Genomic DNA, 16,533 nt, shown 5'->3' on the forward strand with positions numbered 1-16,533 from the left:
GGTAGCTACATTTTGGAAAAGGTTAAATATACATATTACTAATGTACATATTTGTAGTATTTTAGTGATTTAAAAATAAAAAATGTCAACTATACTTTTTATTTTATTAATACATAGTAATTTTTTACAATTATTAGAATATATTATTAGGTTATAACGAAAAATTATTCATATCATTAATATTGTATTATCAATGAAACTATCAGTTTTAACAATAAACATGCAAAATGTAAGATTAGCAATGATTTAATAATACCTACTTTATCTACTTAATGTATTTTATTAATCTATATATTTAAAACTTGTAAGTTTGAGTAAAAAGAGTGATAAAATGTTAGTGTTACATCTTAGACGATCCTCTTGGCCAAATATGTTTAGGGGCGTGAGAATGTGTGTTTAGAAAGGTGACACTTTTCAAATTTTAAAACGATATATCATCAAGTTATAAAAAAAACTCGGAGCTTGTGTATTATGGGTTTTGACCTCATTTTCTTAGTTTTTGCATTTTTATCGACAAATAATGTGACTTATGTGCAATTTGTACGTAACCCAAAGTACCATTTCATACATTATAGATTTTCGATAGATTACGTACTTTGCTGAATAAAAACTATTAAAGCCCCTTTACTTACCCAAATAATATGTTTTTTGAAAACAAACATGGTATTATTGTAATACAAAAAAAATAGTTTTCTCTTTAGATCTGGGCTTAAATGTTATCCATTAAAAAAGTAATTATATTATGCAAAAAATTAAAAATACATTAACTCGCAAGTCAATAATAATAAAAATAAAATACAAATTTATGAAAAACAGGATTCACTAAAAACTGGTTTTGATTACTTGCATTACTATTTTCTATTAGATTGATTTGATTCAAATTATAAATAATATGAATCATTTTCCTATAAAATAGGGTTCGTTGTTCAACATGAGGAAGTTTTTCCAGTCGTCTTTTTTTGCCTCCATTACGCAAGTGAAGATTAGTGAATAAAGATATTATAATATATTCAACTGCTGATGTTGGTTGCTCTGTTTTATTTACTGGTATTTGCAATCTGAAATTGTCTCGATTTTTATTATAATTTATAGACTTAATTGCATACACGATGGTGATACATAAGTGACGTGACCAACACAACAAATAATTATGAATAACCTGTGTTATGCATGAGCTTGCCACAGTAGCAAAAATAAAATTGTAAATGCGAAAAGGTATTTACAAATTAAGTTAATGATTAGCATAATAAATCTACAGAGTATAGAAAAATTGCGTTTCTGGAAACGTTCTCATAATGTGTGACGAAGTTCAAACTCTCAGTAAACAGTAAACATGTCTCATGTCTCTAATATCATGCAGATAGGCGAGTTTGTAGGTGCCTATTATTGTATACCCCGAGGTTCAGATCTTATAACGTCAGTAAACACCATAACTGTTCATAAACATCACTGACCACGGTATTCAAAGACACTCTATCTTAGACCACCAAACAGTTAACACAATGTCAATCAAAAATTAAACCACAGGTCATATGCATGGTTCATTTTTAATACATTATCGATTCTTAATGTCTTATCTATCTATAGAAGGTATTCGTTGCAAAATGTCAACCATTACGGTCAGGTGTCGTGTGTTTCCCGTCCAATTGGCGTTCGTACATAACTGATAACCATAAGGACTATTATGGTTTAATACTCTTCATTATTTTCATTAGGTATGTCAAAATGTTTTAAACTTGAACTTATTTGTACATTTTTTAGTAAAATGATGAACATAATGTATGCAAAAAATAAATGTAGTCTGCTACTTGGGGTGTCATTAATATTTTTTTGGGTGTAGTGTTGTGTAAACATAACTATAGTAGCATGTTTTACATTTTGTTAAAAAAATTAACGAATCAATAAAAATATAGATTGATTATAAATTTATATCTTATTTTCTTATTGATTTATGGCGATAAAAAAAACGTTATGCAAAAAAATCAGTTTAAGAAAAGTTTTGTCCGCCCCATAACATATTATCTGTGTTAAATATGGTTGAAGGCTTCAAAAAAATCTCTAATATAATAATTTTTATTTATATATTATAAACTTAACAATAGAACATTGAAACAATCTTAAGAGTTAGATAAATAAGTACAATTAAGTACTTAGTACCTAAGTACAGAAATGTCATTACTGGGTTGAAGAAGGTGAACTCCTCAAAAATTGAACATCTCTGACTCTATATACACTTTACAGTATACTATAATAATACTTTGCCCGTTTAAACCTTTGATAATATGTATATTTTTTGTTGTTGAAAAGTTAACTAACAGAATCATTTATTGTTACCTATATTTAGAAATAGCACGAAACAACAAACGTCTGTTTAATTCAAGTTTCAAAATTCTGATTTTTTTCTTTATATATACAAATATTATGATTCTGTAACTATTCTTTGATTTAATTATATTATACAATTATTAAATAAAATAATACTTAATCATTTAACTTTTGGAGGCGTAATATATGGTGATTTTTTTTTATTAAACCATGATGTTATTTTTGCGGCTTAATGTTTGTTTCATTTAAGACTTATTTAAATGAGGTATATTCAAGTACGCATTATTTAGATTAAAATAACAAATTAAAATAATTAACTACCTATTAAAACATTTAGACTAATCAACTATCTTACTTAAATCTTTTGTTGTTTTTCTTTTCTTTCTCTTCATTTAACATTATTAATGTAAATCTTAAATTTTTAGCACAACTTATTTTGCAATGAGTAAATAAAAAGTTTTTTTTAAACATTGATTCCTTTTGCAGTTTTACAATACCTTTTATATATTATAAATTAAATTGCAGTAGTTATTTATGATAATGCATTAAAATAATAGAATATAAAGCCTTAGTATTATATTATTTTAGCGTAGGATTAGCATTTTATATAAATAATGTCATACACTTAAGGTGTGTATGTAAAATGATAATGATATTATAATTTATAAAATGTTTACTTTGGTAGAGTATTTTAGTAATATCAACGACAACATGATATTGGAGGTTGTTTATAATTCTAAGAATACCACTGTTTAACTGATAGCTTATGATTGTCATTATAATAGTATTATGGTGTTAAGATTATGTACATTTAATGTAATAAATTCAATAATGCAGCTATGATTACACGGCGTTTTAGATAGGCAATTTAGGTACGTCACTTTCATAGGTCCATTTTCCAGTATTCTATTATAGTATGAAATATGAATTTTGATCTATTTTAATAGATCAAAGCACAGCGTGGGTGAATAAATTTAAGCGAGATGAAATTAACTATACAAAGTATATAATATTTCTATGCCGACTGAATACAATTTTAGGTAGCTGAAAATGGCTTAATTATGAATACTAGTAGTATTATTATTTTATGGGGGATCATATAGGGCAGGCTTTAGGATATAAGTGAATAACAGTGTATATATATGTATATTTTGTATAAACAGTCTTAGATTATTTTTAACCATATACTTTTGAGCACTAAAAAATGTTTATTTTAGAAGTAACAGAAAGGGATAAAAAGATTATTCATTTTTATTTATTAGTCATGTTTTCCATAGTGTAAGTACGTAATATATTATATAAAGTGATTTATAGTATTATAATATATTATAGTATTACAATTGAAAAGTATTATACAAATATGAGTAAGATAAAGGAGTTTTATACCGTTGTATAATTTATTCAACTTCTACTATTTTTATTAAACAATAATACTAACTCGTGAAGTTTATAATTCATACTCAATTATTTTTGTTACGCTATCACGATGTGTTAACCTTTTTAAATAGGGGGAACACTTGGTAATTGGATTATTTCTATAGTGAAGTTTCCTCCCTTGAATAAATCAGAAAATCGCAGGCAACTATAAAGTATTTAATATTTATAACAAGTATAACGTGCTTACATACAGTAGATGTATTATACAATCAAAATTAAGGTAATGTTTTTCTCAACTCGTTTTAATTTTATTCTGTCCTTATAGCAGCAGTATTTTATGTTTAAATTCTATATTTCAGGATGTTAACTTATTCAAAATACGTGTTTTCTTTAAAAACAGTTCGATCGGTTGCTTTCAGCTCTATGGCGTTATGTGTTGTATATTTCATGTAATTGGCTACCTATAATATGTGAGTATTGTGTAAAAGTAGGAAATAAAAAGTGAAATGTTTTGTTGTCGGTGAACTCTGGAAAAAAATAATCGACGGTAAAATCACATTCATATGCAATCGGAATGGATCTGTGCCAAAATGGGAAGATAATAATATCAGGAAGATGTTTTAAATGACTTCTACACATGCAGTAAAGGTTTACTCGGAGTGAGATAGTTTAAATGGAGTAACAGTTTAGTGTCGGAAGTTTAATATATTTTTTATTTAATACAAGCTCATGTTAGAATACTAAAACGTAAATTATTTCGTGAACGTCTGAAAATTCAAATTACATCAGTGTATTCTATAATATATATAAAATTAATTAATAATCTACAGATCATTGTTGTATTGAGCTAATTAATCTAAATAATCCAACTACCAATATTTCGTTATGTAATAGATAATAAAAGGGATCAAAATTAATTGTCGTGCTGGAATACAATCATTTTACATAATAATATAATTTTACGACCCATAACTAACCTATAATATTGTAATATAAATGTTGCATAAAAGTGTACAAATTGTTTTCATGTTTTCATGACAGGTAATAAAACAATAATTAATATATTGTTAAAGAATTAATGTTGCATAGGGGTGAAATAATATATTGTCCGTTACTCAAGTGAACGGACACGAGTACAGATTTGGCTCAATTTATTTTTTTGGTCTCCGAATATCGTACGAGTCTGTCACTTTATTGAGATCGTATATTTTCGACAATAGCTATTGAGTTACGCCTGTGGGGCGCTGTCGACCTATACCTACCGCCATATCGTTTGCATAATCCTCGACCCGGGTGCTTTTAAGGATTGGTCGGGCTGATAAATATAACACAAGATTATGAAACAGAGGAGGAAGCCATAACTGTTCTGTTCTTTGTGGAATACCAGATTGTATATTATTATATTATGAGCTGCGAGCAGGAGTTCAGCTGATTAGATGTGAAGGGCAAAATAAGTGCATTCTCTTTGGTGGAATTTGATTTTTTTGTAACGAGATTGAGGCTGGTTCAATTTTATTTCAAAACATCAGATGTCAGCATTTTGCTGTAACACGACTCCATAGACTTGTGAAATGTCTATAAAATTGACCATGAAGTATTATTTTTTTATTCCAGCGTTGTCGCCATCTAGTCGTTCATATAATAATATTATCATGGTAAGATTACAATTCTTGAGAAATATTCACTGGCAGCCTAATTAAAATAATAATAAGTACAGATATCTAATGACATATAATTAAAATACGTAAGATATGCAACTATCTAATATTACACATCTAGTTTATTTTGTTACTTTTGTGGATGCTCTTGAAGTTATATAAATTAAAAAATCTTTATTATTTTTCATGAAAGTTGCTAAAACTTCTGAAGTTATCCAATATAATTATTAGGTTTCGAAATATTATAATTAAAGAAAGTAATTATCAAAGCTGCTTGAGTAAACCAAACTGAAAGATTTTTTTAAATATTTTATAAGGGTGTTAACATTTTTTAATTTTAATATAATTTTTTAGTTTATCTTACAATTTTTATCCATCGTTACTCGAATAATTATAATATGCTAATATTGCCTTCATAAAATCCTAAATCAACGTATGTTTTATGATGTTTTATTACTTTGGGATGAAGTTTAATCACTAAACATACAGCATATTCAGATTCATCAAGTAAGTATTAGATTATTGATTTAAAGTAAAAAAAAAAATATAGTCATATTGGAGCTTGTTAAAGTATGCTATTAATAACACATTAACACATGTCACTCTTGAATAAACTTTTCTTATATTTTTTACAAATGAATAGTTGATAATAATTAATGTTTGTTTTCGCCACCAATCTAATTAACAAGGCATAAATCTTCTCGACGTTTTGTTTACTATTTACTTTTAATATTATTAAATTTGTGAATAGATATACCTTCATATGTTACCAAAATTATGTAATTCAACCTTGTCAGTATCACTCAATGGCCACCACTGTTGCCACAAGTTTATATGAGAAAATAAAAATGTTTAATTTGAAGTTTGTAGGAATTTTAATTGATTTTGATTAAATCATAACATAAAATGTTGAACCATAAATAATATTACATATTTAAAATGGTTTAATAATAATTTGTCTTACTTGATGGACGATGACTTATTTTAATCCAATTATTATTCTACAGTAATGAATAATGATAAGAAAAAGAAGACGATATTATTTTACACAATATCCGAATATTTTAAATATGATACATAATATTAAATTATCAATAGAACACCTATGCGTAAATAAATAAATCTATCTTTTAACTGTTTATATATATTATATATGTATGTATGTATAGGATTGGTTAATGTCATTAAATGTAGTGTGCCGATAGCCTAATTACATAAATTCAATTGTATTAAAAGAATTGGAAACAAAGTATAATTAAACTGGATAAGTGAAACGTTCCTCTTTAAATGATAATAATAATAGAAGAAAGGCTATACAATATTTACTGACGCAATTCGATTATTCATTTAAAACCACCTTAAAAGTTTTAAACAAAGCTTTGTTACTGTTTGTATGTTATATTTTGAACGGAGAGTCGAATCTATTGGTTTAACAGCTGTGCGTTTTTTTATTGTATCACTTTTATGGGCAGCAGGAGTGCTTTAAAATCCTTAATAGACCCGAAATAGATTGGAAATTTGATACAAATGGTACTTTGAAGAGGTAATTTTTTAAAGTGTCTAGTCGTTTTCCCGAAAATCACGAAAAACTATCAAAGAACAAACCACCTTAACAGTAAGGTTAAGTAGATCCAAAGAAAACTGGGTATGACGAAAACTTCTCTCATTATTTTTCAACTTTTTAACAACCTTCCTATAGTCCTATTTTTATTGATTATTTTATTGTAATATTGTGTATTCATAATTTAATATCAATAAGTTTGAAAATCGTGAAACATTTTTAGGATTTAATCTGCGATTTTACTTTAACATTTATTTTAGCATTATTTTTAGTTTATGAGTTAATCATTCAACCTAACCTCCATTAAAAACAATATTAATTATATTATAATTTTAATTATTGTATATTTTTAGAGCATTTATAAACTTTCTAGTACCTAAACATTTTATAAATCCTATATAGTTTTCAAATCTAATATTTCATATTTTAATTTATACAAAACGCGCTGTTTATTTTTGGTTTGAAATATTTAAATAAAATAGTACAACACTGCATTTAGTCATTATTGATGAAATGAGACAAATATATCAAATCTATTTTCTGTGTAATAATGTCTATGAGATTAGATTAAGAATGAGTTATTTATTGGTTTTATAAATTATTTGATATTTAAGTAGAAAAATAGTCAAACAAATTTTTTAATGTTATCTTTTAATTATTACATATTAATGTTGTATAGTATATCATATTATAGTTCTCTAAGAGAACAACTTTCGAATTCTTGTAGTTTTTTTATATACTGCAAAAATTGAGGAATAAATATAAGCAAGCATTTGTTTTTGACAAATCTTGAAAATGTTTGGTTCAACCATTAATTACAAAATTAATTTTTAATCAAATTACTAACTAAAAATATATATCATAATTCATAAGTATTGGAACGAATATCAAATGTATACTACTTATGTAATACAAATATATAATATACTTAAAATAATACAGGTACTCACCATGTTTAACCAAGCATTTGTTATGACGATTTGATTTTTTTCATCCTAAAACAGTATAATGGTAATATGAAACAATAGAATTATTTATAAATATTATTCATTGAGACAAAAATTAGTTGTCAAACAGTATTAGACAAAAAAAATGCGAGCTAGTAAAAATAGTGGATAATATTAACAAGTTCCATTTAAACATTTTTTAAATCATTAAAAAAAAATATAATACAACAATATAAATATAGCATTACTGTGCAATAACTGAATAATAGTCATTACAAGCAGCTCTAAATGTCATAATAATAACTGAAATTATCAAATAAAAAAAAGTAAAATACATTTTCGAGTTAAAAATAAAACGTATTTCCAATTTTCAACTGAGTAATTCAGAACACTGTCAGAAGTCATAATTATATAAGAATATGTATAGAAAAATATTCTAAAAACTCATATAATTCTTTTATAGTATTGTTATAACAATTGTTGTATTGTTATTTTGATTCCTCTAGTACAGTAGTCTATAAATTAAATGTATATTTTATGAATTTTGAATGACAAAAATATGGTTATTTTCTATCTGTTAAGCTTCTCATTTTCTCATATTATTTTTTATCGACTATTAAATATGAATTAAGTTTTTAATAAACATGTTAATAACTAGTAATTATCACAAAATATCGAGTTAACATTCCGAAAGTATTTAAAAAAAACATCTTTTATATTATGTCTTACAGATTATTCAGTGTAGTTCCAACTTCCATACATTTGATTACTGTATTTCGATTGTATTGTATTTTAAGAACACCAATCAAAGAATATAAATAACATTTCGCAGTCGTATTTACATTTTTGGTAAGCACTTATGCTATTTTTATTCAGAGCTCTAGTACATACAATATCGTTGATAATAATATATAGGTTGGTAATATTGAATTGTATTGAGATCGATTCGAGATGAGTCATCTCGGATGACTTTAAATTTTGTAAGTCTACTCTGTTTGGATTTACTATGCGGTAAGATTGGGTTTGATGCTCATAAAGCCAGAGTATGATCGGTATAAGCTGGCAGAGTAGTTTTTCTGGATAAGTTTATTTTTGCAGTGTCAAAGGTATAAATGTTATAAATAATAGGTGACAGATCACTGCCCCGAGGGACACTCACATTTATCTTGTGGCCGGGGGGAAAAAAAAGAGTTGATGCATTTCACTAAAAAAATCTATTTTCCGGGGAGGACTTCTGCAAAATGAGGTGCCTAATAATAAGGAGCAGGTAAAAAAGATTCCAGTGTGAATAATAAACCAGACAATAAACGTCAGATACGGATGTGAAATACGCTTTGACTCTGTTGCTTTTTTACTCGTCTGACAAGTGACAGTAGTATATGGTATGAGCATTAATTTTGAAATAAATAGATTTGACATGGTACTTATAAAATGTAGCTTTTAGCTTATTATTTCATTCTACACTGTCAACAGTACTGTACTATAAATTATTATGATTGGCGTCTGTGATGCTGGTGTGGATAGTGTTTGAGAAGTCGGGATGTTATGGAGACGTGGGATTTAGTGACGCGGTCGACAAATAGCTTTGACCTGATTACTTTTCAATTTATTTATAGTGTCAGCATTTACTTTGTATTATATAGATACATTGATGAATAATTAAATGATATGAAATAAGAATTACATGTTATCCGTGTTTCAGCGGTTTATTATAGGTGTAACAGCTAGAACTGATATTATTAATTACTGTCATTTTTTTTACCGTCTCGATTCTTCCAGAAAGTAAAATTTTAATTTTTAGACAACAATTCCGTAAATACTAGTGGATGATTTTGTTACTATGAGTTCATAATAATATTACTGAGTAAAGTGTTAAGTGTTAAAGAGTATGTACATTTTTTTTCGACTTTTCTAATCCATTTTTTATTCAATTAATGGTTTTTTATATTATGTTTAAAAACTTGAAAATACAATGTATCGTTAATCGTAAATTGTTACTTATAAATATTTAAAATGCATAGGTTCAGTTTTTTTTTATAAGTGTTTGAAGTAAAAATATATAACTATTTTTTAGGTAGGTAGTATATTCATACAATTTTCAATTTTAATAGCAAAGGCTTGACAATTTAATACACGATTTCTCATAAGTTTTTTACATTCATTTAAAAAATATAATTAAAAATAAATATGCATGGTTTTTTTTTATTTCAGGTGAAATTGGATATTTAAATAAAAATAATGATTTTTTCTCTACCGAGTTTAGTTATTTTGTTGTAATTTAAAAACTATTAAACGCGGAGAGTTGTAACTTTTTGTCATTATGACGTTACATGTACAATTATAATATATTCTATACGAATTACATTTTCAGAATATTTAGATGATTTTTAGTTATTATACCAACTAACCTATTTACACCAGTTCTATTTACGGGTTCGATTTATTTCATAATAATAATTATTGTATAATATTATATTCGATGTTTTTCCTAACCTAACCTAACCTTAGTTACTACTAGATACTAACAGTCTTTGTAGGATTAATCAATTATAAAATATCCTTGAATATAAAGGTTGACATTACTGACATATAATACGGTCTGTCCGTCTCCCTTCACTTCTGAGAATCGATTTTCGTATTCAGTGAATTATTAATTAATTCAATTACAATCATCCATTACAAAATATGGATCCATATGAATGTATGCCACAGACCTTCCAAGAAAGTTCGAAGTCATTCTAACAGGATTCCGGATCGGGCACACACAAATTACTCACGGTCATCTAATGAGTAAAAATGACCCTCAAATATGCAGATATCACGAGGCACATGTCTAACAATATTACATATTTACACTTAATGACGGAATGTCGTTCATTCTCCGAACCAAGATCGATTTCAAAACTTCCGGAACTCCTTGCTGAATCTCTCGGATACAATATAGATCCTCATTCCCAGCCACCATCGAATTGATCATAAAATAAAAGTTTCGAAACAAAATTTAAAAAAAATCCTATAAATTCTATAAATATGTGACAATAACTTGTCTTAATATCACTAATTGTAATTTATCGATGTAAATAATATTTGCACCCCAATGGTCTATGTCACAGGGTATAATTTTATCAATAATAATAAATAAAATATCATTAATTACACAAAAACTTACTCAATGACGAGATGTACTCGAAACCTACTATACAGCATATTGCTTTTTATTATGTGTTTCGACTTTATAATATACTGTAATTATTAGTCTACGAACTTAGTAGTACATTATATTATATTATAATCGTGATTTATGACTTACACTTCATTAGGAGTTAAAGCTCAGTAATAAAATAATCACATATTATATTGTGAACAATTATATTGATTCATTAGTACAACATTTTAAATTATTTATTCTTATAATTTTTGTTTAGTATGCTTTCACGCTGAGTTTTAGGGCGGCTGAGATTTAAATAAATAATACAATATCAAAATTGTTGGTTGATCGATCGTAGCTTGTTAGTCTAAAAACCCTTATCCAGCCGCAATATAGTCCTCATGCACATTTATGTTTCCGTTTCGCTTTGTATACGACTCTTATAAGCCGTCAAAGCCAAAATGTATTGTAATATTGCTTATACAATTTGCATTGTGTTAAAGTTAAACCTTGTCAACCGATGCCATTGATCTCGTATGGGCGACCTCTAGGGATTTTTCGTAACATGATCAGTCCCTTGCAAACCTTAGCTAGGAAAATTGTCTAGACAGTGCCTCGGGGGATAAGGTTTGTAAATTATTGTAAAATATAGCTTAAATATTTAAAGAATAGATTCATTATGAATTTATTTTGAGGTCACGTTTTTGGTTACCAGTTATTTATTAACCACTACGGTTTCTTTATATATTTACATTAAATGTTAAAATGTGCAGTTGTTCAATTACAACGGGTAAATAATAAATATTTTTGTCTTTCTGTAATAACGATCTATGGTTATAAATTGGTATATTATTTTTGCTATAAGTTGCAGTAGTGCAACATTATGTCGACGTACTAACCGATCAACTCCATGACTGATTTATTTTTCTACTATAGCAATATTATTTACTAGCTCGCTTAATATTCTTAATTTTACACATTAGTGCAACTATTTTCTTGCTTGTTTTCTTATATCCAAGTAATTTAAGAGAACATGTTGAAATACAGTGTTTCTATGCAATTTTAAGATGTTTCGAAACGTACTTTACTTTCAACACTACCGCTATTGTACTATTGAATAGTTACGATGTATGCATTTTAAACTTTTTTTTTTTTGATCCTATTTGTTCACACCTTTGTTTGATAGTTAAACCAGAATAAAATTTTAATTTTTAAATAGCAATCGATTCTTTCTATATTTGAAAACTACCTGCCAACATTTTCTTAAAAATATTGTACTTCAGATTATAAAATTGAAAATATAGCTTGCCATTTAAACATCAATAGTTAATAATGGATTCATTAACAAATTTAAAAGTAAAACAATTAGGTTATTAAGAGATAGTAGAATCGCATGCATTTTATATTTTTAATGAAGTGCATTTCAGAATAAAAAAAATTTTTTTTTCAAAAATGAGTATTCCTGTTAAAAAATGATGCTGTGAATTTACTGTTCATTCGTTATATCATATATTAATATATTTTACATACTAACATACAATATAACGAGTGATCGCAATCGTATTTTGTATATAAATCATTAACCGTTATTCAGGCAGCGTAGTTAATTAAATTATGATTTATATATTATTACGCTAAGCCGTTTCAAACTAGCTACGAATTGACGCCACTGTGCTATTTGCTTTTTGTATCGAGTAAATTGCACTTTATACTATTGCCACACAATAACGTTTTATGATCGAATAAAGTGTATAGCCCAAGTATACGAACCACGTCTATTATCTGTTGTAGCGTGATGCCAAATGTAACTTCGAGTGGATCGGATTCGTTGGATACAGGTCTCTCCAGAGGGTTGTATTCTATTAGGAGGTCATCCAAAAGTTGCCTCTCGAATTTACCTTGAACGCTTTCTGAAACACAATGAAAATAAAAAACTTAAGTAATGATCTCGATATCTGCACACTTAATAATAATACAATGTGCACGTTTCACACAGCCTTTCTCAAATTCATAACAACATAATAACAATGATTGTGTATTACAATTTACTCATTTTTTCACCAATACTGGCTTCTGCAAACTTAAAAGTAAACAGTAAGTAGGCACTCAGTTATTTTACCACCATTGGAATCTACAACTAGGTAGTATAGATCAACAAAATCTGCCTGATAATCAAGTGGTACAACTTGTATATAACTTGTATCCAACTTCACTTTATTTGATAAGGTTTTGCCATTTTTATTTATTTTTTCATAAATATTGACCAATAATATACATTTTTTTTAAATAATTTTAGTCGCTTATTATTTAATCATATTTGAGTAATTATTTAGTTCAAAAATAACACAGGTTGATTACATTTATTGTAAAAAGTTAAATTAACTTATTTACATGTATACATTTAGAAAGCCATTGCATCAAGTACCAACTCACAAATAGCGACAACTATTCGAGTACAAAAATAGTTTATTCTTAATATACTTACCCAGTGAAAATAATACAAACTTAAATTAGTTTCTATAATCAAATGGCATGGTTTATCTCAGAAGAATAATGTTCATTTGTTATAATTGTAATTATACCTTACGGCCTTACATGTTTCAGGGTGAGATACGTTGTACGATTATGGAAATATGTTGTACGAATTTCCAATTGTGGGACTTATATAATTTATAAAATAGTCAAATTATCTCATCATTAGATATATTTTTGTGCATAAAAGTGTGAAGTTCGAAGTTTTTTTTTTGTTGATAGGAACCAAATTTGGCAGAACATATCTTGGATTCTGATTGGAGTAATTAATGTGTTGAACTTATGATAATGTGACAGAAAAATTCTTCAAAATTTGTGTGGGGTTTTCGGAAAATTCCCACTGATTTTTAAAATAATCGAAAAAAAAACTAAAACAAAAATTAAGAAAAAAACAGAAATATTAAGGTAATTTTTTAGAAAATAATATTTAATTTGCCAAGTTCTATATCCCATCCATCACAGGCGGATGCCCACCTCGATAAAAATTTTTCTCAAAGCGAGATGCACCGATGCCGATTTTCATTTTTACTGCTGAACCTTAGTGGTATACACTACAACCATACACACTTGTTTTTATAATAAAATATAATATTATTATAAGAGTCGATTTTATTTCTGTAACCAATGGTAACCCTGTAGACAAAAATGTATTATTTGATCTTCTTGAGCCAAAACAAAATTTACGTGTGGGCGCCATCCTTTGGCAACCTACAGGAATTGAAAAACGCACCGACATATACTTCTCGAGTTTCGAGGCACATACGCATGCAAAATTTGGTGCCAATTGGTTCAGTATAGTTTCAAAGTCTATAAGCCCCATGAAAACTTACATTAGTTGAAATATTATATATATATTTTACAGGTTATCTTATATAGTTAATACTTTAATAGCATAAAATATTTGACATGGTCCCCCCGTGCGATAATATTTTAAATTAATAATTGCATTTTTGATACTGCAGTATTTCCAAGATCAATTAGTAAGCAAAAATAGATTTCCGCCCATACCTAAGAGTTGTGGGGAAATCATAATGTTAACAACAGCTGACGATATTGGACAACAAACAATTCGGATCACAGAACAATTTTACCGGACAAGATTTTTGAACATGCATTTTTTTCCTCTACACAATACAAAGTTATTATTTATTGTCCCGGAATAAGTTTTTCTTTTAATAAATTATACTTTTAATGTGTCCTCTCTGCCTGGCCCATTGAACTCTCTAGCAAAGTTGGCGTTTGCCGTTTGCGTTCCCTTTCCAAACCCTCTGTTGCCACAGAAAAGCCGGTAAAAGTCGTCGTCGGTTCGGCCCATAATTAAACTCCGTCCCTGCCGTAGAAATCTCGCGTAAGCTCGCCAGATGTCGTATGGACAACAATCAATAGTCGTACCCGTATTTTCTGGACCACTTTGAAATGATAAAGTTTCTCACCTACCTCTCCATCCTCTGGCTCTTTCTCTAATTCTTTATTTTTATTTTTTATACGTTTTTTCCTATTGCCATCGAGTTATGACGTATAACTTATAAAAAATATTATATATATATATATTCAACCTGTATGTAAACTTATATGCTTATAAAATGTGTCATAGTCGACAAGTTTTAAGTTTTTAACTATAAATGTGATCGCTACATTTTTTTATTTAAACAAAAGTTTCGAAAAATTAAAGATATCGATTGAAATACTCAGTAGAGAAAATGGTTTTTGTATATTTCCCAGAGGCGATAATATCATAAAAATGTTGAAGACTGTCAAATCTAATGTGGGTTTTTTTCTCATTCTGATAGTAAATATATGGTACTTTATTACTTTTTGAAATTGAATAAACTTTGAGATTTATATCTTTAGATTAACACTTTATCCGAGTACTACGATTGTAATATATTAACACTAATTTATACATTATTGGATACATAAAATATGTTACATCAAGGACATTTTATCAAATATATTATTATTTGTTAGATAATGACCTATAGACCTATAGCATTTGTTTAAAAATATTGCAATACAATCGCTTAATTCAACAAAACTGAACAAAAAGTTTGGTAAAACAAGTAATATGTTCTAAAGTTCTGTGTTCTGACTAATAAATCAAGATATATTTCATTGAATGATTTTATGGAATTAAAACACATTATTATTATGTCAGTTTGTACTTTGTCGATAAAAAACTAAACATTAACTTGCTACAACGACGAAAACGAATGAAAGCAAATTGGCACTAAAGCAGTCTATTATTTTCACACTTCATATAATAACACTTTTTTTTAAAAGTAGAAACTTTTAAGTGTTGTTTTCATGCTCTAGTTCTTATGCATGAAATTATACCTAACTATAGTTTAAAAGTAAAATGAATATAATGGAGTTATTTTAAGATAGATGAAGCTTGAAAACGTATTGTTCTTTGGGTAATAACACAGACAAATTACAAAAAAATTAAAAACAATTAAACTGTCAAAACCATAATCATTGAGATGTATTTTTAAATGTACTTTTAGGTTTGAACTTTTAAATTTTGAAGTGTATCAGAAATCTTATTAAAATGTGATGCAAAGTAGTCCCTTGAAGTAATCTTTTTGAATTTAATTATAACATTGAAACTTTACAACATTTCTTTGGTGAAAGTTCCTCGATCAGTAATTTATACGTCTGGCGTTTATTTTTTGCATTCAACACTGGCGAAGTCAAATTTGTTTCAGTTACAAAATTATAATTTTTTCTTATTGTTCTGTAACAAACTTTTTGCGCAATAAGAGAATAAATATGGTATATTAAGAAACTTGCAGGTATAATTATAATTATAAAATATTTTTTACTAAAATAATTAAGTTATACCTACGTATTATTTACTTTTAAATAATAATATAAACATAATAAATTGAATATAATACTCAAATAATAATATCGGTTAATCTACACCTTTATGGTTATAAATGTAACAATGCCGTTCGACTTTGTATACTTCGAAAAGTTGCTAAA

At 27.2% G+C, this 16,533-nt stretch overlaps 1 protein-coding gene across 1 annotated transcript in view; it reads right to left on the minus strand.

Moving 5' to 3' along the window:
• The window catches only part of LOC111027223 (acetylcholine receptor subunit alpha-type acr-16-like), a 47,791-nt gene extending 34,942 nt beyond the window's left edge, over positions 1-12,849 (minus strand). The window contains exons 1-2 of the mRNA XM_022305495.1: positions 12,787-12,849; positions 7,872-7,916 (exon numbers count right to left, since the gene is read on the minus strand). Coding sequence (XP_022161187.1) covers positions 7,872-7,874 — 3 coding nt within the window. The 5' untranslated portion in view covers positions 7,875-7,916; positions 12,787-12,849. The remainder of the gene's footprint in view (positions 1-7,871; positions 7,917-12,786) is intronic.
• Positions 12,850-16,533: the final 3,684 nt, after the last annotated feature.

The sequence above is a fragment of the Myzus persicae genome, unplaced genomic scaffold (assembly GCF_001856785.1).
Source record: "Myzus persicae strain clone G006 unplaced genomic scaffold, MPER_G0061.0, whole genome shotgun sequence".
In the NCBI taxonomy this organism is placed as follows: Eukaryota; Metazoa; Arthropoda; class Insecta; order Hemiptera; family Aphididae; genus Myzus; species Myzus persicae.